The sequence below is a fragment of the Dendrobates tinctorius genome, unplaced genomic scaffold, assembly GCF_039654945.1.
Source record: "Dendrobates tinctorius isolate UK_male_01 unplaced genomic scaffold, ASM3965494v1 ptg000092l, whole genome shotgun sequence".
In the NCBI taxonomy this organism is placed as follows: Eukaryota; Metazoa; Chordata; class Amphibia; order Anura; family Dendrobatidae; genus Dendrobates; species Dendrobates tinctorius.
The window spans coordinates 1,379,673-1,404,932 of NW_027361760.1; the positions used below are offsets into that span (position 1 = coordinate 1,379,673).

At 47.1% G+C, this 25,260-nt stretch overlaps 1 protein-coding gene across 1 annotated transcript in view; it reads right to left on the reverse strand.

The window, feature by feature from the left end:
• LOC141098454 (acyl-coenzyme A thioesterase THEM4-like) overlaps positions 1-24,854 on the reverse strand; it is a 147,425-nt gene extending 122,571 nt beyond the window's left edge. Inside the window, exons 1-4 of the mRNA XM_073586277.1 lie at positions 24,756-24,854; positions 24,521-24,683; positions 24,252-24,405; positions 23,805-23,915 (exon numbers count right to left, since the gene is read on the reverse strand). Of these exons, the coding sequence (XP_073442378.1) occupies positions 23,805-23,915; positions 24,252-24,405; positions 24,521-24,683; positions 24,756-24,854 (527 nt within the window). The remainder of the gene's footprint in view (positions 1-23,804; positions 23,916-24,251; positions 24,406-24,520; positions 24,684-24,755) is intronic.
• Between the last annotated feature and the right edge of the window lie 406 nt (positions 24,855-25,260).

Below are 25,260 nucleotides of genomic sequence, written 5' to 3' on the forward strand. Positions count from 1 at the left end.
TTTCCACACATTACAAGGATCGGGAGGATGTCTTCTCAGCTATCACACTGCCTTGGAGCTAGGGCTCATCCAGATTATTCGTACCATAACTGACCCTGCGGATATGGATGTACAAACTATGGTGAACAGCTTTCCCTCCCTATTTAGTGGTTTGGGAAAACTAAAGGACTCTCAAGTACACCTTCATGTGGATGACAATGTTCGTCCAGTAGCCCAGCCTCACAGGTGTATTCCATTTCACCTGAGACAGAAGGTAGAAAAGGAACTCCAATTGCTCATGGATGAGGACGTTATTGAAACTGTTACTGGTCCCACTCCGTGGGTCTCTCCACTTGTGGTAGTTCCAAAACCAAAGACTCCTGATCAAGTGAGACTGTGTGTTGACATGCGCCTGCCCAACACCGCTATCCAGAGAGAAAGACATATCTCACCTACGATTGATGACATTATTCATTTATTAAATGGAGCCACCGTCTTTTCAAAGCTCGACCTCAATAAGGGATATCATCAATTAGAACTGAGTCCGGAGTCCCGATATTTGACCACATTTTCCACCCATGTGGGCCTCAGAAGATACAAAATATTGACTTTTGGAGTCTGCTCAGCAGCAGAAATTTTTCAGGATGCAATAAGGAGTGTCATTCAACACATCCCAAATGCCTTTAATTACAGTGATGACATATTGGTTTTTGGTAAAACTCAAGCTGAGCATAATCGTGCTCTATATGCTATCTTCGAATGCCTGCTTTCTGCTGGACTCACTTTAAACAAAGAGAAGTGCGAGTTTGACAAGGGTTCATTAGAATTCTATGGTCACATCTTCTCGGCAAAAGGAGTACAACCAGACCCCAAGAAAGTGGAAGCTATCAGAACAGCATCAATTCCACAGGATGCTAGTGAAGTGCGTTCTTTCCTTGGAATGGCAAGTTACTGTGCTAGATATATTCCGAATTTTTCAACAATCAGCAATCCACTACGGGAACTTACAAAACAAAATTGTATTTTTCAATGGTCTCAAGGCTGTCAGGCCTCTTTTGAAACAATTAAAAATGAACTCTGCTCGACAACCACTATGGCTTATTTTGATCCAGCTCTTCGAACTGAACTGATTGTGGACGCCAGTCCCGTGGGACTGGGTGCTATTCTAGCGCAATACAAGGATAACAATCAAAATCCTCACATCATTTCTTATGCAAGTAAGAGCTTAACAAACACTGAAAGAAAATATTCTCAACCTGAAAAAGAAAGCTTGGCAGTTGTCTGGGGATGTGAACACTTTCTCTTATTTCTCTATGGAGCTCCCTTCACCATTGTCACAGATCATCAAGCACTTCTTACAATTTTTGGAAATCCCAGAGCTAAAATGCCTGCACGAATTGAACGATGGGGCCTACGTCTACAGGACTACAACTATAAAATTGTTCACAAACCTGGAAAATACAGCAATCCGGCTGATTATCTTTCAAGACATCCTACTAATGATGATATACCTGTGCATTCCTCCATTGAAGAATACCTACGTTTTGTTACAGATCATGCCGTGCCAAAAGCACTTTCTCTTGATCAATTTATAAATGAAACAACAAAAGACAAGACACTCTGTGCCCTAATACAAATCATCCAAAATCGAAGGTGGCATGAAATTCAAAAAGAAAAATTTCCTGATTCTGAGATTGATCTGAAAGAGTTAAAACTATTCTCAAACGTACGTGAGGAACTATCAGTCACTGAAGAACACCTCATTCTTCGAGGTACCAAACTATTCATACCTAAGACTTTGCGTAACTTAGTCATACAGATAGCACATGAAGGTCATTTAGGAATTGTTGGCACAAAGAAGTTACTCAGAGAAAAAGTGTGGTTCCCAAATATGGATCACTTGGTGGAAGAAAAGATTAGACGCTGTTCTACTTGTCAATTAATCACTCCATCATCAAACTTAGAGCCATTACAAATGTCTCCGTTACCCACTGCTGTCTGGGAGGAAGTGGCAGTCGATATATATGGACCATTGCCAAATGGCCAATACATTCTCGTAACAATTGATGAATATTCTCGATACCCTGTCATTTCATTTATCTCTTCAACATCTGCTAATAATGTCATACCAGAGCTCGACGACATTTTCTCGGCATATGGTATTCCAAAAGTGGTCAAAACAGACAATGGACCTCCATTCAATGGACATGTGTTTACACAATTTTCTGAATACTTGGGATTCAATCACAGGAAAATCACACCTTGCTGGCCGCAAGCCAATGGAATTGTGGAACGTTTTATGCGCACTCTGGGGGAAACATATCAAGGCAGCGAGTCTGGAGCACATCCCACTGAAACAGTCATTATACAAATTCATGCGTAATTACCGCAATACGCCACACTCCGCTACTAATGCTGCTCCAGCTCATTTAATGTTCAGCAGAACCCTGCGTATACGTCTCCCTGATGTGACCAGCCATCCCTGACCGAGTGACTCCTCAGTGATATCCACAGATTTCTCCAACAAACAATCCACGAAACGTTATGCAGACAGAAGGCGAAGGACACAGTCAAGTGCCATCGAAAGAGGGGATGTCGTGGTGGTACGTCAAAGACCAACCAACAAGACCTCACCTGTATATGGTCCTGCAAAATATTATGTTACCAAAAGGAAAGGCAGCATGATCACAGCTGAACGAGATGGACACTCCATAACGCGAAATTCTTCATATTTTAAAGTCATACCGCAGAATGATGACAATGAACTCTCTTTGGTGGAAGATTTGGTATCCGATGGTGGAGAGGACCAACAAGAGGTAGCTGGTCCATCAACAATGGACTCTCTCAATGAGCCCAGACGTTATCCTACACGAGAGAGAAGAGCTCCATCGAGGCTTATTGAAGAAGCGTAACTACAGTTTTTTTTGTTTTTTTGTTGTTGTTTGTTTCTCTGGTTTTAGAATTGAACAAATAAGACAAAACGGACATATGATTTCTTTGGACGTTTTCATGTTGTTGCATTTATCAGTAATATAGATTATTTATAAAAAAAAAAAAAGGGGATGATGTAATGTATAATAATTAGATCTGTCTCTTTAAGCAAGCCAGACTTATGGGACTTGGAGGGTGGAGACAAGAGGGATGAGAAGGGAAGTTTCAGTTTTCACTTCTGGTAGCATGGGAATGCAAGTGTTATGCTGTGTGCTGGAGGACGAAGAATAAAACATATCTAAAGTTTAATACCTTGAATTCTTCATAACGTGTGGATATTACAGTCTGTGACTGAAAAATGTGAAAGGTGATCATAAAGCACCATTGCATCTGATTGGGAGTTGACGTCCATTACTAATGGTAACCGTTGGTAATTTGAAGGTAGAGGCCAGCAGGACAGGACATAGCTACATCTTAACCATCATCGATCAATACACCAAATTTGTAGTGGCCGTCCCTGTGACGGATTTAACTGGCCAGACTACACAGTGGTGGAGCAAGGAGAGGTAAGTATTGCAAGTGCTGTGTCCCTGAGCAAGCAGGGGGGACCCACTCGTGGGTGCCGGTACTGGCACAGGGCCCCTCATAGTATGCCAGTGTGTCTGACGCCGAGTGGGCCCCCCACCGTCAGAGACACTTTATTGTACTATGAGAGGCCCTGTGCCAGTGCAGTCGCCAAAGGGTTGGCCCACACACCTGTTCAGGGCAACAGCTCTTGCTCGGGTGCGTCAGGTGTTGCCCCTGGGGTGGGGGGGGGGGCAGCCCATTTCGGGTGGTTTAAAAAATGGCTTATGTTGGTGTGTAGGCTGGACTTTCAGCTGCTGCAAATGGAGGAATTGGAGAAGTCAGAGGAAGAGGAGGACAAAAGCGAGCCTTTTTTCTGGCAACCTATGTGTTATTGTGGCGCCCCTGAGGCTCAGTCGCCACAGAGGTACTGTACCTCCTCCTGAGCTGTGGTGCCCCACCATCCAGGTAAGTTGGAGGCACCTGATCACGCTCCAACATCCGCACAACACAGTAGTTCAGTAAAGCCACATTGCGGCTCTTTGCTTGGAGTGTAGCAGAGCACCTTTGGTGGCTCCCTGCTTGGAACACGAAACGTGCTGGGAGGCGGGTGGAGTTGAGAATACATAAAAGAGCGGGGAGGTTTAGGATTACAGGTCAGTCAGACAGGGAGTCTGAAGAAGGAAGCCACTCGGAGAGGAGTGGGGATCTCTGGAAGAGGGATGGAGGAAGGAGTGCTGCAGCTGCCTCAGTGATCTGAGCCAGCTGGCGCGGGAAATGAAAGAAGGAGAAAGACATTGAACTGAAACCTGATCTTCCATAAGAGAGAGAGATTAGTACGGAACGAAGGAGTAAAAGGGAACAGAGAGGACGTGGGTTAGGAGAGAACCCTGCCTAGAAGTTCTAAGTGCAAGGCCGGGGCCCGGTCCCTGAGGTTGTATGGACACTAATGGTTCTGCAGCAGACACCGGTGGAGTAATGGGCTGTAAATGCACTACTCCCATCTAAGACTTGGGGGCACAACAGCAACTTGGATAGAGAGCCGGGACTCAGGAGTAAGGAGTCCCCGAAGCAGGCTACAGCTGTCTGCCATGCTAGTAGAGTTCTTGGGAACATCTGTCAAGAGGAACTCCAGTGTAACTCAGTACTAGGAGTACTTCACACTTAAAGGCGCTATAGAGGAGACGTTCAGAAAGGTACATGTTGTGGGAGCGCTGGAAGGGAGCATTCCATCTTGTCTGGAGGTTGACTGAGTCCCTGACCCGGAGGACACGGCACGGAGGCAGGCACCTGTGTATACTACAGACTGTGAGTAAAGCTTTGGAACTACAAGCCCTGGTGCCCTCCATTCATTCTTGTGCCAACTCACCCAGCACCGCTACATCTGGGTACCAGCTTCTACACCACTTGTGCCTCTCCTCTAATTCCACATCTACACTGCCCTGGGACTACAGCTCCACCTGTGGGGAGCTTCACCATCTTGGCTGCAACACACCACCAGTCCCAGAGGATCTGCATGCAGCGTCGGCCTAACACCTCACTTGCCGAGCACCACAGCGTCACGAACTATTCATCTAACTACATTCCACCACCATTTCAATTCCCCCCCCATTAATTGGGCGCCCAGGGCCACGGTCCGGGTCACCGCTGCTGACACATCCCGCTGACACCAGCCCGGTACCAAGTACCCCACGGCCCTGGGAGGGCGACCCATTATCAGGGGAGGGTGGGACAAAATCTTTTGAAAACCATGTATGGTTTATTTTAATGAAGGTTAGATCATCAACATTTTGGGTTGACAGATGGGTCCTTTTTTCTGTCAGGATTGATCCAGCAGCACTGAAGACTCTTTCAGATAGCACACTACCAGCAGGGCAAGCGAGCTCCTGTAAGGCATATTGTGCCAGTTCAGGTCATGTGTCCAGTTTTGAGGCCCAATAATCAAAAGGGAATGACCTGTGAGGGAGAACCTCGATATGAGAGAAGTAGTTTGTAACCATAGTTGACAACTGCTGTCTCCTATCACTTGCAATCGATTCTGTATTAGCTGTCGTGTGCACGGGACTTGAGAAATCAGACCACAACATGGTCAGGAAACCCCTGTCTCCAACGCCAGTTCGGCTGTGTGCACCACGAACACCTCTTCCATTTTGCCCACTACGGCTCGTGGGAGAATGAGCTCCGCTGCTGTGTGCTGGCCTCAAACAACCTGTTTACCAGAGTTGCTTGTTTGTTAGCTAATATTAGCTCTAGGTTCTCCTGTGGCATGATGTTGTGTAATTTGCCTTTATAGCGTGGATCGAGGATGCTGGCCAACCAGTAGTTGTCATCCCTTGTCATTTTGGCAATGCGGGGGTCCTTTTTTAGGATCCGCAAGGCAGTCACACATGTGGGCCAATGTTCCAGGTGTCAATGCTGCACTGCCAGTGTTGGGTGGAGGAGCACTTTCTGGCAAATCCACATCCCTCCAGTCACGCACAAACCCTGTACCTGACCTTGGCACACCCACATGTTCTCTTGCCCCCTGAGAAACATCCTCCTCCCTAAAATAATCATCCCCCCTCATCCTTCTCCTCATCTTCCTCGACCTCATCAGTTCCCTGACCAGACAATGGCTGATTGTCATCAAGGCTTCCCTCCTCCTGTTGCTCCTCAGCTGCTGACGCCTGATCCTTGATGTGTGTCAAAGTTTGCATGAGCAGACACATAGTGGTATGCTCATGCTTATGATGGCGTCGTCTGCGCTTACCAGCCGTGTGCATTCCTCAAAACACTGAAGGACTTTACAGAGGTCTTTCAGCTTTGACCTCTGCACACCCGACAACTCCATGTCTGCCCTCAAACTGCCTGCCCGTGTATCCTCCCACAAATGCATTACAGCCTGCCTCTGTTCGCACAGCCTCTCAACCAAGTGCATGGTGGAGTTCCATCTTGTAGCAACGTCTATGATAAGGCGGTGCTTGGGGAGGTTGAGTGATCGCTGCAGCTTCTGCATACGAAAGGAGTGGACGTTTGAGCGACAGATGTGCGAGCAGAGTCTTCGCACCTTATGGAGCAGGGCTGTTAACTCCGGATAATTATTTAGGAAGCATTGCACCACTAGGTTCAAGGTGTGAGCCAGGCAAGGTATGTGTCTGAGTTTTGCAAGGGCTATGGCTGCCACAAAATTCCGCCCATTATCACTGACTACCTTGCCTGGCTCAAGATGTAAACTGCCCAGCCATGACTCAGTTTGTCGATGCTCGGCCAGTACCTCCACAGTGTGTCTACTGTCGTCCAAAGACATCATTTTTAAAACAGCCTGCTGCTGCTTACCACTAGCTGTTCGATAGTGGAACACCTCGTGTGCAACACTCACAGATGTGGATGGAGTGCTCATGCGACTGCGCTCTGTCGACGAGCTTTTGCTTCTGGCAGAGGAGGAGGAGGGTCGAATGCCTACACCCAACTGTTTCCTATACCGTGGGCTAGGCAGCACTGTTCCACCGCCACTGTCTCCTGTGGAGCCTGCATCCACCACTTTAACCCAGTGCGCTGTGATGGACACGTAATGGCCCTGGCCATGCCTACTGGTCCATGCATCTGTTGTGAGGTGCACCTTTCCACTCACTGACTGTTTTAGTGCATGGACAATGCGGTCTTTCACATGCCGGTGGAGGGCAGAGATGGCTTTTCAAGAAATGTAGTGCCGACTGGGTAGATCATAGCGTGGGACAGCGTAGGCCATGAGCTCTAGGAAAGCTTCGCTTTCTACCAAACGGAAGGGCATCATCTCTAATGAGATCAGTTTGGCAATGTACAGTAGGTGTTCAAAGCCAGTGTACGTGGATGAGAGGATGAGTACTTTCTTGTCCTACTCAGAGTGTCTGGTAGGGTGAGCTGGACTTGAGAGCTGCATATGGGGGAACTAGCATTGGCCATGACGGACTGAGAAGGGGTTGGTGATGGTGGGGGTGTTGATGGCCTGGATTCAGTGTTGCCTCGCAAAAATATTGTGTTTGCGTGACTGGTTTGGCCTAGCGACGACACCTCAACATTTCTTGATGGTGGTGTGCTTAGCGGTGGCCTTACAGTGGGGAAGCGATGGAGCGTTGCCAGCTAACTTGAGTCGGAGCAGGTGCACATGTGCTACCTGAGCTTTTGCAGTCCGTCCACGCTTGCAAGTGCATGTTGGTTAAATGTCTAAGCATGCAACTGGTATTCAAATTTCTTAGATTTTTCCCTCCGCTAAAGGTCCTTCGGCACTTCTTACAGATAACCTTTGCGTCATCAGTAGGATTTTGTTCAAAAAAGTGCCACACTTCACTCTTCCTACTAGGGTACAAATTTTCAGGCTTGCACGCTGTGCTAATTTGACCATCTGGCCAAGCTGTCCTGCAAGTCTTTTAGTTTTCTTGCCAAGTTTTTTACAGCTACGGGCCTGCCGAACAACCGCTGCTGCGATGAAGATGCCTGCTGCGGATCCTTCTCCTGTTCTGACCTATTGTCACCAGCACCCACTTCCCCCAATGGATGCCAATCTGGGTCAACAACTGGGTCATCCATGACCTCGTCTTCAATGTCATCTGTACCTTCTTCTGTACCTTCCTCTGTGTCACCGTGTAAGGTGGTATAGCATGCGGGAAGGGGCACCTGAGTTTCATCATGGTCTGATTCGGGCTCAGTAGACTGCGAGGGCAATGTAGTGCTGTGGGTGAATGTACCAGCAGATTCATCTATCAGTGGCTGTGCATGAGTGCACTCCATGTCAGATTCATTGTGGACTGGGGAATTCAGGATTTGACTTGATAACCCAGGAATGGTATGTGAAAAGAGCTCCATGGAGTAATCTGAAGTGTGTGCTTCAGCATCCTTCACTTTTGGTGTGGGTGATGGACACAGCGAAAGGTGTTGTTCCTGACCAGAGGCCTGCACTGACGACTCTGTGCTTGCAGTTTTTGTAACTTCAGAAGAGGAGGCAATAGAGCTGGAGGCTGTTTCGGCAATGTAAGCCAAAACCTGTTCCTGATGCTCCGGCTTTAAAACCGGCTTACCTACTCCCAGAAAAGGGAACCTTAAAGGCCTTCTTGTGCCAGATGATGACGCAGGCTCAACACCTCCTGCCTTAGCTGCTATTGTGCTTTTCCCAGAACCAGCCGATGCACCACCACTACCATCAGTACCAGCTGCGCCCCCCCCCCACGTCTGCGGCCTCTTCCACCAGACTTCCTCATATTTGGGAAAATGTACCAAAAATACCAGCAGAGAAATACATAGTAACATAGTTATTAAGGTTGAAGGAAGACTTTAAGTCCATCTAGTTCGACCCATATCCTATCCTAACTTGCCCTAACATGTTGATACAGAGGAAGGCAAAAAAACCCATGTGGCAAACAGTAAGCTTCACATTGGGGAAAAAGATTCCTTCCCAAGTCCACATACGGCAATCAGACTAGCTCCATGGATCAACGCAATATTAAGGAAACTAGTGTATATACCCTGTAATATTATACTTTTCAAGAAAGACATCCAGTCCCTTCTTAAATTTTATTAGGGAATCACTCATTACAACATCATATGGTAGAGAGTTCCATAGTCTCACTGCTCTTACAGTAAAGAATCCGCGTCTGTGAGTATGCTTAAAAACCTTCTTTCCTCCAGACGTAGAGGATGCCCCCTTGTCCCCGTCACAGGTCTAAGAGTAAAAAGATCATTCGAAAGGTCTTTGTATTGTCCCCGCATATATTTATACATTGTAATAAGATCACCCCTAAGCCTTCGATTTTCCAAACTAACTAACTAACCCCAAGTGTAATAACCTGTCTTGGTATTGCAGACCCCCTAATTCCCTAATAACCTTGGTCACTATTCTCTGCACCTGCTCCAGTTCAGCTATGTCTTTCTTATACACCGGAGACCAGAACTGTACACAGTATTCTAAGTGTGGTCACACTAGTGACTTATGTAGAGGTAAAATTATGTTCTCCTCATGAGCATCTATGCCTCTTTTAATGCATCCCATTATTTTATTTGCCTTTGCAGCAGTTGCCTGACACTGGCCACTAAATGTGAGTTTGTCGCCCATCCATACACCCAGGTCTTTTTCAGTGACAGTTTTGCCCAGTGTTTTACAATTAAGCACATAATTATACATCTTGTTCATTCTACCCAAGTGCATGACCTTACATTTATCCCCATTAAAGCTCATTTGCCATTTATCAGCCCAAGCTTCTAGTTTACATAAATTCTCCTGTAATATAAAATTGTCCTCCTCTGTATTGATTACCCTGCAGAGTTTAGTGTCATCCGCAAATATTGAAATTCTACTCTCTATGCCCCTTACAAGGTCATTAATAAATATGTTAAAAAGAAGCGGGCCCAAAACTGACCCCTGTGGTACCCCACTGCTAACCGTGACCCAGTCCGAGTGTGCTCCATTAATAACCACCCTTTGTTTCCTATCCCTGAGCCAGCTCTTAACCCACCTACACATATTTTCCCCTATCCCCATTGTTCTCATTTTATGTATCAACCGTTTGTGTGGCACCGTATCAAAAGCTTTTGAAAAGTCCATGTACACCACGTCCACTGCATTCCCTTGGTCCAGTCCGGAACTTACCTCTTCATAAAAGCTTATCAGATTAGTCAGACAGGAACGGTCCCTTGTAAACCCATGTTGATATTGGGTCAGAAGGTTATTCTTCTCCAGATACTCCAGTATAGTATCTCTTAGAAACCCTCCAGGATTTTACCCACAGTTGAGGTTAAACTTACTGGCCTATAATTTCCAAGTTCAGTTTTTGCCCCCTTTTTGAATATTGGCACCACATTTGCTATACGCCAGTCCTGTGGTACAGACCCTGTTATTATGGAATCTTTAAAGATTAAAAATAATGGTCTATCTATGACTGTGCTTAATTCCTGCAGTACTCGGGGGTGTATCCCTTCTGGGCCCGGGGATTAGTCAATTTTAGTGATTTTTAGACGTCGCCGTACTTCCTGCTGGGTTAAGCCGGTGACATTTAATGGAGAGTTTTTATCACTGATCATGTTATCTGTCATGGGATTTTCTTGTGTAAATACTGTTGAAAAAAAGTCATTTAGCATATTGGCTTTTTCCTCATCCTCATCCACCATTTCACCCAGACTATTTTTAAAGGCCCTTTTACATTTAGCGATGCACCAGCGATCCGACCAGCGATACGACCCGGTCAGGATTGCTGGTGCATCGCTAAATGATCGCTAGTGAGCTTTCACACAGAAAGATCTCACAGCGATGCAGCAGCGACGCAGCGCACGATACTCACCTTTCACACACAGCGATCCAGACGTCCTCCCGCCCGCCTCCACGCGTCGCTCGTCTCACACAGCAGGAAGCCCAGCAGGAAGCTGACGACGAGAAATGGAGCCGCCCGATCTCGCGCGATCAGCCATGGACAGCGGGGGAGCCGGTCGGAGGTAAGTATCACACATAGCGATATTGCTAGCGATATCGCTATAACGTCACAAAATCAGTGACGTTTTAGCGATATTGCTAGCGATATCGCTATGTGTAAAACCCCCTTAAGGGGGCCATCATTTTTTAGCTTCTTACTATTTATGTAGTTAAAGAATATTTTGGGATTATTTTTACTTTCTCTGGCAATGAGTCTCTTTGTCTCAATCTTTGCTGTCTTGATTTGCTTTTTACAGAATTTATTTAATTTTCTGTATTTAGTTAATGCCTCATCACTACCTACTTGCTTTAATTCTCTAAATGCTTTATTTTTATCTCTTATTGCGCCCCTTACAGCTCTATTTAGCCATAGTGGTTTCCTCCTATTTCTAGCATGTTTATTCCTATATGGTATATGGTGCACAGGTCCTATTCAGGATGCTAATAAACGTCTCCCATTTTCTTTGTGTATGTACTGTATGAGTAGCGTACAGCTGTGTAACGTGTATGTAAGAAGTGAAATCTCCGTATATATTTTGTGAGTCACAGACGCTCACCCAGTATGTATTTCACCGTAATCCAACAAGCAGATATACGGTACTGTATCAGAGGTGTACAGCTGTATACGTTGTTGGTGAAACTGTCAGTCTCCGTATATGTATTTATGGAGTGTCACAGACACACATGCTGACTCTGTGTAGATGTGACCGTAATAAGAACATCAGATATACGATACTGTTTGATAATTGGACACCTCTATATGGTGTATAGAGAAATGGAAATGTCCGTATATATATTTATGGAGTGTGACACACACACGCTGACTCTGTGTAGATGTGACCGTAATAAGAACACCAGATATCCAATATTGTTTGATAATCGGACAGCTCAATACGGTGTATAAAGAAATGGAAATGTCCGTATATGTATTTATGGAGTGTCACACACACGCTGACTCTGTGTTGATGTGACTGTAATAAGAACACCAGATATCAGATACTGTTTGATAATCGGACAGCTCAATACGGTGTATAGAGAAATGGAAATGTCCGTATATGTATTTATGGAGTGTCACACACACAAACGCTGTCTCTGTGTAGATGTGACAGTAATAAGAACACCAGATATCCGATACTGTTTTTGATAATCGGACACCTCTATACGGTGTATGTATGGAAAAATGTTAATCTCCGTGTATTTTTTTACGGAGTCACACACATATAGCATGTATTTGTCCGTGATACCAGCCGGTACACGGTAGTGTGTGAGGAGCGTACACCTCTATATGGTGTGTGAAAAAATGTACGCTCAGTATCTACTGTGCAGAAAAAAAGGAATAAAAGGATTTTTGCTTTAAAAAAAGCAGTCTGCACAGCAGTGTGCAAACAGCAATGCAGCTATCAGGGAGCCTTATAAGGCAGCCTAAACACCAACAGAGCTGCTGCACAAAAAAGTGTGAAAAAATTAAGGATTGGTAACTGTGCAGAAAAAAGGAATAAAAATATTTTTGCTTTTAAACAAGCAGTCTGCACAGCAACATGCAAACAGCAATGCAGCTACCAGGGAGCCTTATAAGGCAGCCTAATAACCAACAGAGCTGCTGCACACAAATATATCCTCCCCCGTCACTGCACACTATACAGTTGTGTTGTACAGTGACATTTGCTATCAGCACAAGCAATGTTTTTTACTCTTTCACTGCCTAAACACTCTCCCTATTGAGAACGATCAGCAGCAACCTTTCCCTATGCTAAGATCGGCAGAAGTAAGATGGCTGTTGGCGGTCACGGCCTTTTATAGGCACTGTGACGCCACACAAAGCCAGCCAATCATTTGGATGCCCTTCTCTAACATGGTGGGGGCCGCTGCCGACGTAATCGTGTTGCCCACAGTGTGCGTCCTTCATGATTGGCTGAAAATAGGCGCTGGAAGGATTGTGGGAAATGCGACTTTTGGCGCTTAAGTTGGCGACCTCACGCTATGGTCGGGTTTCGATCGGCGAAACCCAACTTTAGCAAAAGTCGGCGGATTCTGAATTTGGCCGTCCCATTTCGCTCAACTCTATTCATAATACATTGTTTACTGTTGTTTGTTTTAATAAAGGCTGCTGTGGCCATACAAATTCCAAAGAAATTACCAGTCTCTGTGTCTTGGGTGAGTGGATAACAGGTTTTATACAGGTGGGGTGGTATGGGTCGTTGAGATGTTCTTGTCTCCCCTCAGGTAAACAACTTGACAATACCAACGTCATGGAAAACCCTTTTTTTCTGCAGCTGTTCAAATCCCTGCTTTTGGTCAGCTTTGACCTATACACCCCTCTCATATTTGCAGGTATGCTCCTATATTTATGTTTAAAGGGACACTACCACCATTCAACAGCCTAATTTTTCATTCATTTTCACTCATCACTTGCAGGACTAAACTCTAATTATGGTTGCTGCTACACCACCTTCACCTACAGTCACATTTAGCCCTGTATCTATACTTATTCATACAGCAGTCGGGTAGGTAACTGAACCCATCTCCCTCATTTCTTCTTATTCTCTTATCTTCCCAATTTTATGGTAAAAGACCTTCTTATCTCACTATATATCATAATGGCATTTTTCCCATTGTTTTTCCTTTTTACCCTTGATGGATTTTGCGTTCTGTTTCTAAAGATTTATTTGTTTAATTTTTTTTATATATTATTGTCAGGCTGATGAAGGTCCAACTGGAACTGTTTTTGTGACTGCCTAAATAAAAAATCTGGATTTCCTTATCATAAGTTGAGTGCCAAGTCTCTTACTTCTATCTTACTGTCTTGGGAACCTACTTGAGCACCTTCACAATAGTGTTACGGTTTATTCTCTTGTCACTCAACCAAGTCAGTCTCAGTTTTGTTCTGTCCATCAGGTGCAATTAAACCAGTGTGCTCTGTCTTAAAGATCTATGAATTAGTCGAAAAGAGCTTATTGCAGAACTAAAGGAGTCTGTCATGAGAAGGTTCTCTGAAACTGCGTGATTTGGTCACGTAACTGTTATAACCTGCTGTACATTATAAGTGGCTTAGGGAAAGCTGCTCTGACATCATACCTTGTTTCCCCAATTAAGCTCATTTGGGCTGAGCATATCTGAAGCTATGTGGTTCAGTCACTTAGCTGTTATAACCTGCTTTTCCTCATAGTAGGTTAAGAAAAGCTACTCAGATATCACAACTGGTTTCTGCCAAGTAAACTCATTATGGCTGGACATACTTGTGGTTCAGTCACATAGCTGTTACAACCTGCTGCACAACATAAGTGACTTAGGGAAAGCTACTCTGACATCACACCTGATTTCCCCCAATTAAGCTCATAGGGGTTGAGCATATCTGAATCTATGTGGTTCAGTCATGTAGCTGTAATAACCTGCTGTACATCATAGTAGGTTAAGAAAAGCTACTCAGACATCACAACTGGTTTCTGCCAAGTAAGCTCATTAGGCTGGACATATCTGAAGCTATGTGGTTCAGTCACATAGCTGTTATAACCAGCTTTACATCATAAGTGGCTTGTCAGGGTCCTGACAGCGCCGGCGTACAGCCTCCGCTAAGCAGGGACTCACCCGCACCATAGGGACCCCTGGGGACAAGAACAGCCGGAAAATAAAGATGCACAGGACGTGAAAGCAGAAGTTTAGCAAGCCGGCACAGGACCTACGGTCATGTGAATGGTCATGTGACTGCAAGGGGGCGGGGCTTAGTGTCCTGCTTTCAAAGAAGGTAGAAAACTCAAAGTCGGGCAAAGCGGGGGTCATGCACAGTACAGGCAAGCGAGGTACAGGAGGGATAAACAGACGGGAGGTCAGACAAAGCCAAAGGTCATACACAAGATATCAGTAAAGTACCAGGGATGAGACAGAACGGATAGTCAGGGCCAAGCGGAGATCAAAACCAAACAGACATAGAAGGTACCAAGCAGAATCCAAAGCAATATCCAGAGAACAGACCGGGTGATACACAGAGAATCATGCAACCAGAACACAGCACTAACACACTCAGGGGTCACCACACAATGCCAAGGGCGAAAGTATAACTGACGGGGGATGGGAGCATCCTGAGGCTATAAGAAGACTCCCCAGAACCAATGAGAGGCCACCATAATAGGTCCCAGGTGTGCAGGTGAGAGTCTGCACTGTGGTCAGAACATTAACCCCAGCAGTGCCGGCGTCATGTCCGCCATGTCTGTCATGTCTGCCCTGTCTGTTTTGTCTCAACTCCTGGAGCGATGTGCATGCGCATATCTTGTCTGCTATCCTGCTCGTTCACTAGAGCAGTGTGCACACTCACCTCATGTCTGAGCTGCAGGATGCCTGCGTTTCTGCTCTGTCTTCTGTGATCTTCTCGTCATGTCTAGAATCTCTGATCAGGTGTCCCTGTCTGGATCCTGCACTGTCTGGTTCTGCAATCATCTCGTCATGTCTGGAACGCTGATCATGTGACCTTTCCTAGGATCCTGCACTGTCTGGTTTGGTAATCATCTCGTCATGTCTAGAACTCTGATCATGTGACCTGTCTAGGTTTCAGCACTGATTCTGCAGTCGTCTCGTCATGTCTGGAACTCCAATCATGTGACTACACTCTGTTATCCTGTGAATCTGAACCCGGAAGTGCTCCCCTGGTCCTGACCTGGAAGAGGATGTGCTATGCCCTATATCAGGCCGCCCCTTCCTATGCTCAGGGCCTGAGTATTGTGTGGTGTTCCTGCATGGCTGCTTGGTCTGTGACGGACTCAGCAGGAGCTGAGTCTGTCACAGAATACTCAGACCATGGACTCCGCTGGTACCTCGGCTACCCGTCTGATGACCCGTCTGTTGTAGAATCTGATCGGCTCTGTCTCCTGGACTCTCCCGAAAATGGCGGTACCCCGGCCACTCTTCTGATGTAAATCAGACCCGGCCCTTGACCTCTGAACTCGTTTGGAAATGATGGCAGCCAGAGTAAGAAGATTTGCTTGTCTACGCGCAGTCCTCCCCACTGGATCCCCGTGTCTCGTCCACGGCTCCTGTGTCTTGACCGGTGCAGGTGTCCGTTTCAGATGTCGGATCAACATTGTTGGAGTGGTTTGTACTAAACTCTGGTTTCTGCAGAAGAATTTTTTTTTACTTCTTTCCAGCCCCGGTAAGAAGGGGCTTAAGGGGGGGGTACTGTCATGTCCGCCATGTCTGTCATGTCTGCCCTGTCTGTTTTGACTCAACTCCTGGAGCGATGTGCATGCGCATATCTTGTCTGCTATCCTGCTCGTTCACTAGAGCAGTGTGCACACTCACCTCATGTCTGAGCTGCAGGATGCCTGCGTTTCTGCTCTGTCTTCTGTGATCTTCTTGTCATGTCTAGAATCTCTGATCAGGTGTCCCTGTCTGGATCCTGCACTGTCTGGTTCTGCAATCATCTCGTCATGTCTGGAACGCTGATCATGTGACCTTTCCTAGGAACCTGCACTGTCTGGTTTGGTAATCATCTCGTCATGTCTAGAACTCTGATCATGTGACCTGTCTAGGTTTCAGCACTGATTCTGCAGTCGTCTCGTCATGTCTGGAACTCCAATCATGTGACTACACTCTGTTATCCTGTGGATCTGAACCCGGAAGTGCTCCCCTGGTCCTGACCTGGAAGAGGAGGTGCTATGCCCTATATCAGGCCGCCCCTTCCTATGCTCAGGGCCTGAGTATTGTGTGGTGTCCCTGCATGGCTGCTTGGTCTGTGGGGCGCTCCCTCTATTCTGTGCCCTTGCACCTTGCTCTGTCGTGCATATCTGCACACGCTCCATGCTCGTATTCCGTCTCTTGTCTTGTACCATGTCTTGTGTTGTCCTTCGTGCCATGTTCTGTCCCTGCTCTGCTTTGCCTTGTAGTCTTTGCTTGCTCTGCCTCGCTCTCTCCTATGGTGCTCTGTTGTGCTCCCTGGCACACGCACCCTTCCTTCTCTCTTTTCCATGTCTAGTCCCAAGGTTCTCCCTTGGCCCGGCTCTGGGCTTCACCTACGCTCCGCTGCTAGACTCTTTCCTATTATGCTCTCTTGCACGTTTCGAGGCTAGTCCCAAGGTTCTCCCTTGGCCCGGCTCTGGGCTTCGGCCTACGCTCCGCTGCTAGCTCTGTTCTTGCTATGATCTGCTTCCATTCCTGGTTCTGTACTCTGCCTAAGCCCTGCCTTGTTTCTCGTCTTGTCTTCCCTTGCTCTTTTTCTTCGTATGCTCTTTGCATGCACCTGGCCTTCCTAGCCTCCTGTTTGTGCCTCAGCCGTGCCCGCCCTAGCCGTGCCCGCCTGCTTGTGCCTCAGCCGTGCTCGTCGGTCAGTGACAGCTGTGTCGCCTGCCATACCTCAGCCGGGTTCGCTGGAGTCTTGCCCGTCTGTCAGTGCCGCAGCCCGATCAGCTAGCCAGTGCCCCAGCCGTGCCCTCTGTGCTCCCTTGCACTTCACGCTGTTTCCGCACTGTGCTCTGCGTGCTCTCTAAAGCACGCGCAGGCCCTCGCCTGCCCATGGCATACCTCCCCGTGCTTCTATAATAGTACGCGCAGGTTTGGCCATGTATAATGTGGTGCCCTCTTGCACGCACAGGTCCTAACCTGGTCCTTAAACCCTGTCCCTGGCGTGCCTCTCTGCACGCGCAGGACTCTGCCTCGCCTGTCCCTGGCGTGCCTCTCTGCATGCGCAGGACTCTGCCTCGCCTGCCCCTGGCGTGCCTCTCTGCACGCGCAGGACTCTGCCTCGCCTGTCCCTGGCGTGCCTCTCTGCACGCGCAGGACTCTGCTTTGCCTGATCCTGGCGTGCCCCTCTGCACGCGCAGGACTCTGCATTGTGACCTCGTGCCTTGGTGTGTCTCTTCACACGCACTCTGTCTCGTACCTTGTGCCTTGGTGTGTCTCTACACACGCACTCTGTCTCGTGCCTTGGCGTGTCTCCACACACGCACCCTGTCTTGTTTTGTGAACCCTGGCGTGTCCCCTACACATGCACCTAGTCTTGAACCCTGGCGTGTCCCCTACACACGCACCTAGCTTTGAACCCTGGCATGTCCCCTACACTCGCACCTTGCCTTGCACCTAGCCTCGGACCTCGGCGTGTTCCCTAACACGCACCATGCCTGGATATCTGTCGTGCCTCCTTGCCTGAAACCTGGTTTGCCTGCCGGATGCCCGGAACCTGCCGATCGCTGCCAGAGATCATGAGCTGATGACTGCGGCCTGACGTCCGGAGCTGATGTCCTCAGCCTGATGCCTTGATGATGTCGATCGTTGCCAGCAGTCCGGAGTCCGATGCCATCATGCCTTTACTTGTACCTAGGCATGCCACCTGGTACGTACCATGTTATGGACCTTGGCGTGCCCACGCGCGCACCTTGCACGTTTTGCTTGTTTACACTGTATGTGATCCTGAGTTATTCCAATGAAGTTACCTTGCACCTACGTCTTGTCTCGTCTTGCTTCCTGCTTGTCTTTGTAGTCAGACACTTGCACTTAGTGTCCCCCTGAGCCGGCCATCTGGTTCCGGCAGTTGTGGTGGCTCACCCCCTTGGTCTTGCCCCTGACACTCCCTGTATAGGGGGTGGATTCTCTCAAGGTAAGCTCGCCCTCGGTGGGTGGGTGCCATGACCCAGAGGGTCCACTCAAAAAATGGGCTCAGCAGGAGCTGAGTCCGTCACAGCCGGTCACCCAGCACTGGTATCATGACAGTACCCCCCTCTCAATGGGAGGCCTCTGGACCCCCAGGCTTGCCTGGGTATCTAGCATGGAAAGCCCAAACCAGACGATCCGTATGCATCAACCGGGCCGGCACCCAGGACCTGTCCACCGGCCCATACCCCTTCCAATGAACTAGGTACTGTACTGACCGCCGTACCAACCTAGAATCTACGATGTGACCAATCTCATATTCCACATGTCCCTCAGCCGAAACCGGAGGTGCAGCGGACTCGGATTCTCCCCGGACTGCTTCAAACGGTTTCAGTAGAGATCTATGGAAGACGTTAGGGATCTTGAAAGAGGGTGGAAGGCACAGCCTGTACGCTACTGGGTTGATTTTTTCCACAATCTTGTACGGGCCAATGAATTTGGGGCCCAACTTGGCTGACGGAATCTTTAGCTTAATGTTTCGCGTGGAGAGCAAAACTTTCTCTCCAACCTGAAACATGGGACCAGGTGTTCGTTTCCTGTCTGCGAAAACCTTATACCTGCCTTGAGACCTAGATATACGCCGCTGGACTTCTGCCCATGTATCTTTTAACCGCTGCACAGAGTCCTCAGCCCCGGGGCACCCCGTATCCAGACGAGAAAACTCACCAAAATGAGGACTGAACCCATAGTTGATCAAGAAAGGGGACATACCAGTGGATTGACTCACCCGACTATTGAAGGCAAATTCAGCCAACAGCAGTATATCACACCAGTTATTCTGCCTAGCAGAAGTCAGACATCTGAGGATCTGTTACAGAGACACATTAGTGTGTTCCGTCTGACCATTACTCTCCGGATTGTATGCAGACGAAAAGGACAGAGATAACCCCAATTTTTTGCAGAAAGCACGCCAAAACTTAGCCACAAACTGCACACCACGATCAGTCACCACATTCAGGGGTACCCCTTGCAGGCGGACCACATGCTGCACAAACAATCTGGATAAGGTCTCAGCAGAAGGTAATGCAGACAGGGGTACAAAATGAGCCTGCTTTGAAAATCTGTCCACCACTACCCATACCACCGTATTACCCCTGGAAGAGGGAAGATTGGTAATAAAATCCATGGACAGATGGGTCCACAGTCTTTCGGGAACTTCTAAGGGCATCAGCTCCCCCGCCGGCCGGCTATGGGAGCTTTTAGAACGAGCGCAGACCCCACAACCAGAAATGAATTTCTTTATATCAGAACCAAGGGTAGGCCACCAGAAGATCCTAGCCACCGCCAGTAGCGTGGCTGATATACCAGGGTGAGCACACAACTTGGATTCGTGGAACTCTTGCAAGAGTTTAAGGCGAAGTTGCCCTGGGACAAATTGCCCCCTGGTTTGGCCGCAGGAGCCAGCGACTGGGCACCCTCAATTTCCCATTCCAATTCAGATGAGATCCGTGCTAACACCACCCCAGGGTCCAGGATGGAGGACGGTGGCTCAGGGGCAGACACAGGGTGAAAACTACGAGATAAGGCGTCAGCCTTGACATTCTTTGACCCTGGACGGAATGTAATAGTAAACTGGAAACGAGAAAAAAAAAAGTGACCAACGGGCCTGTCTGGGCGTTAATCTTTTAGCAGACTCAATGTATGACAAATTTTTGTGATCAGTGATCACAGTAACCGGGTGACTGGCCCCCTCCAAAAAGTGCCTCCATTCCTCAAACGCCAACTTGACCGCAAGAAGCTCTCTATTGCCTACATCATAATTTCTTTCAGCAGCAGAGAACTTCCTGGAAAAGAAAGCACATGGCCTGAGGTTGGTTAGAGTGGCAGACCCTTGGGATAACACTGCCCCCACCCCCACCTCGGAGGCATCCACCTCCACCACAAATGGTTTGGAAGGATCTGGCTGTACCAACACAGGAGCAGACATAAAACATTTTTTCAGCGTCGCAAAGGCCTCTTTTGCGAGTGAGGACCAATTTCTCACATCCGCACCTTTGCATGTTAGATCCGTAAGAGGTTTGACCACTTGCGAAAACCCCTGGATAAATTTGTGGTAATAATTGGCGAACTCCAAGAAGCGCTGAAGACCCTTAAGATCTCGGGGTTGCACCCAATCCGCAATGGCCTGCACCTTCTTGGGGTCCATGCGAAAACCCTCACCGGATACAATTAATCCCAAAAAAGACAATTCTTGCACACAAAATACACATTTCTCCAATTTGGCATACAGATGATTTTCTCTCAGTCTTTGGAGAATAGTTCGTACATGTTCCAAATGAGAATGCTTGTCGGAGGAGTATATCAAAATATCATCTAAGTAGATAACGACAAAATGACCAATGAGATCCGAGAATACCACGTTGAGGAAATTCTGAAATATGGCGGGGGCGTTGGTAAGACCAAACGTCATGACTAAATTTTCAAACAGTCCCTCGGTCGTGATGAACGCGGTTTTCCATTCATCCCCCTCCCGGACCCTTATCAAATTATATGCCCCCTGAAGATCCAGTTTAGAAAATCACTTTGCCCCTGATAGTTGGTTACACAAATCGGGAATCAACGGAAGGGGGTACGTATTCCGTACCGTAATCTGATTAAGCTCCCGAAAATCGAGACAGGGACGTAACCTGCCATCTTTTTTCTTTGCAAAAAAGAAACCTGCCGTCACAGGTGAGACTGAAGGACGTATGTGTCCTTTGCGCAGACTTTCAGCAATGTAGTCCTTCGTAGCCAAGCGCTCAGGACCAGACAAATTAAACAGACGGGCTTTAGGTAATTTAGCCCCCGGGACCAGCTCAATAGCGCAGTCAAAGGGTCTATGTGGCGGTAACGTCTCGGCCTCGCTTTCGGAGAATACATCTTCGAAGTCCTTCAGGCATTCCAGAATACCTTCCAGCTCGACAGATGATACAGACACAGATTTAACAGGTTCAACCAGCAGTGCGGATTTATCACATAACTTAAAATCATTAAACCCCCATTGAACAATCTCCCCTGTTTTCCAGTTAATAACTGGGTTATGATGTTGTAACCAGGGCATGCCCAACACCAACCCTGCAGGTAGATAGTCCAGAACAAAACAACTTAGGTTTTCCACATGAGTAGCGCCCACTCTGAGCGAAAACAAGTCAGACATAAAGAGAATTCCCTCCTTAGTGAGGAGAGAGGAGTCAATGGCCATCACCTTGATCGGAACCTTGAGACTAACTGTCCCTATCTTACAGTGTGTGACCAATTGGGAGTCAATGAGGTTAATAGATGATCCGCAGTCCACGAAGGCTGTAGAGGAAAAAGAACTACCGTCCACAAACAGTTACACATGCAGTAACACTTTAGAAAATGAGGAAAAGGGTACCTGAGGGTCTGAGTAGTCTCCCTGTTGACTACCCAGACCTAGTTGTTTCCCGTCGACGGGCAATCAGGACACTCCCTTTTCCAATGTCCCGTTTTACCGCAGTAAAAACATAGCTGCTTGTCCTTCCGGCGTTTCCTCTCCGTATTCTTCAGGGAGAGGGTGCCTACATCCATGAGCTCAGGGGCAGTCTCTTTTCCACTGGGGAACAATGGAGTTTCCACCTGCATCACCCCTCTGGCCCGCAGTCTGCGGTCCATCCGGACGGCCTGGGTCATGGCGTCCTCGAGAGAGTCAGGTGGGGGATGTAACGCCAAAGCATCCTGCAGCCGCTCAGACAAGCCTCTACGAAAGAGTCCTCGGAGTGCGGCATTGTTCCAAGAGACCTCTGCGGCCCAGCGGCGGAATTCAGTACAAAACCACTCAGCTGAGTGTTTCCCCTGACAGATGCTCATCACCATGTCCTCTGCCAATCGCACTCGGTCAGGCTCATCATAAATGTGCCCGAGGGCCTCAAAGAATGCATTCACAGACACTCTCTCAGGGGCAGTGGGAGGAAGGGAGAAAGCCCAAGCTTGTGGGGACCCTCTTAACAGAGACATAATGACCCCAACCCTCGGACTTTCGTCCACAGAGGAACGTGGTCTCAAACTAAAAAAAAGTTTGCACCCCTCCATGAAGACCCTGAACTCCTTTTTGTTTCCAGAAAAAAAAGCCAGGCAGTTTAACAGGTGGTTCTGGGGACACCAAAACAACATCACTCGCCCCAGCCCCCAGAGACCCAGCAGCTAGGGCTCCCCGCACTGTTTCAGAAACCTGCTGCTGAGAACGAGCCAGAGCTTGCTGCTCCAGGGATAAACCCTGAAACATCTGACTCAGACTTTTCATCTGGTCAGCCAGAAACTTAATGGTCAATTATAATGTCAGGGTCCTGACAGCGCCGGCGTACAGACTCCGCTAAAGCAGGGAGTCACCCGCACCATAGGGACCACTGGGGACAAGAACAGCCGGAAAATAAAGATGCACAGGACCTGAATGTAGAAGTTTAGCAAGCCGGCACAGGACCTACGGTCATGTGAACGGTCATGTGACTGCAAGGGGGCGGGGCTTAGCGTCCCCTTTCAAAGAAGGTAGAAAACTCAAAGTCAGGCAAAGCGGGGGTCATGAACAGTACAGGCAAGCGAGGTACAGGAGGGATAAACAGACGGGAGGTCAGACAAAGCCAAAGGTCATACACAAGATATTAGTAAAGTACCAGGGATGAGACAGAACGGATAGTCAGGGCCAAGCAGAGATCAAAACCAAACAAACGTAGAAGGTACCAAGCAGAATCCAAAGCAATATCCAGAGAACAGACCGGGTCATACACAGAGAATCATGCAACCAGAACACAGCACTAACACACTCAGGGGTCACCACACAATGCCAAGGGCGAAAGTATAACTGACAGGGGATGGGAGCTTCCTGAGGCTATAAGAAGCCTCCCCAGAACCAATGAGAGGCCACCATAATAGGTCCCAGGTGTGCAGGTGAGAGTCTGCACTGAGGTCAGAACATTAACCCCAGCAGTGCCGGTCACCCAGCACTGGTATCATGACATGGCTTAAGGAAAGCTACTCTGACATGACACCTCATATTTCCTCCAAATAAGCTCATTTGAGCTGAGCATATGTGAAGCTATGTGGTTGAGTCACGTAGCTGTTATATGTGGTTCAGTAAAATAGCTGTTATAACCTGCTGTACATCATAGTAGATAAATGAAAATTACTCAGACATCACAACTAGTTTCCATTAAGAAAACTCATTAGGGCTGGACATACAACATGTACTATGAAATTAGCTGATGGAAATCATATACGGTACTTTTATTGTACAGGAACCTTCATTGAAGTCCACCCTGTGTCAGGAAAGGTTTATGCTCCTATCACCTACTTGTAATAGGTAATGTTGAGATTAGCTGTCATGACGCTACCACAAGTGTACACAGCTCCTGCTCCAGCTGTACTGTCGATAATTGTGGCAATGCAACCTCCGTGGGCATACCTGGAAGAGAATGTCACATCATGCTAAGACTAGAGTAACTCTTTTACATGGGGTAAACATTGAGATTATTAAGCAGTATCAAAAATAAAGGTCCATGAGCCACTCTTACACAGGTGTGCTGAGAACCTCCTGTTATCTTAGCCAGTCTGGCACAATGGCCACCGATTCCATAAAATAAGAATTGGACCTCACCATCCAGCATTGTGGTCAATGGACTGAGTCTTGTGAATCAAATAGCACCATCTCTGCTAAGTACTCCAACAAATATTTTATGTATTTTTTTTTAATTTTGTCTTGAAACATTAATCTAAAATTTGTAAATATTCAATATCTAACCCAGGAGGACCTTCAAGGTAGGGACCAGGCTGGAAAAGACAGACCATTCTTCTTTCATTCTTGTTGTAAAACATGCAGTACTCAAATCCGAGACCATCACTGTCTAAGTTCCTGAGGAACATCCGTTTGCCTATCCCTGTTTCAAGAGGGTCACCTGCATGTGAAAAAAAATATTATGAATGACTTATGAAAAACAAAGACTCACCCCTAAAGAGTTTAACTCTATTAAAATTGCTCCATAGCTTAGAACCATATTCATAGATCCTCACCATCTAAGTGATGAGCGATGGTGTTGTAGGAAGGGATTCGTTTCCAGTTGCCATTTTTGCTGAGTTCCAGGAATTTATTATATAGATCATGTAAGTTCTGGCCCCATGTAGCATTGGGTAGCCCAAAATCCCGGAGCTCCTCAGTAGGACAATGGTGTCTGTCCTAGAAGAAAGCATCTAATGTTATATCATTGGTTACCATAAAGCTTTTTTTATGTATTTGCGCAAAACTCACTGGGAAGTCACAAGAAGAGGTGTTGGCTCCTTGTAGTTGAATGGGAAGACTACACAGAACCTTGGTCTTTTCAATCAATCTGGCCCATCCTCTAAGCATAATTATCACTCCTGTTGGTGAAAAGTAGAAAATTATTTGGATGAAAAGTATACATCTTCAGAATTGTCCACAACAAATCTGAACATATCTGAATTATGCTCTGCAGTGCAGGTAAAGTGGAGATCATGCTACAACTCACGAATGAACTAGAACATCAACGTTAATCTATAACAATTAGAATAGCAGTAAAAAAAACAATTGATTAGCATCTTTGAATAACCAGACAAGCTAAGTAGATATTGGGATTTCAGTGTTATAACTGGTGAATTGGTAGGATAATCACTAGTGTTATTAAACATTATTCAGATACTAATTGCAGCTTTTAGGGAGTAGACTTTTCAGTCTAGTGAACCTTGACTTGAAAAAATTAATGTCAACATCTCCGAGAATGAAAAATAAAAACTTT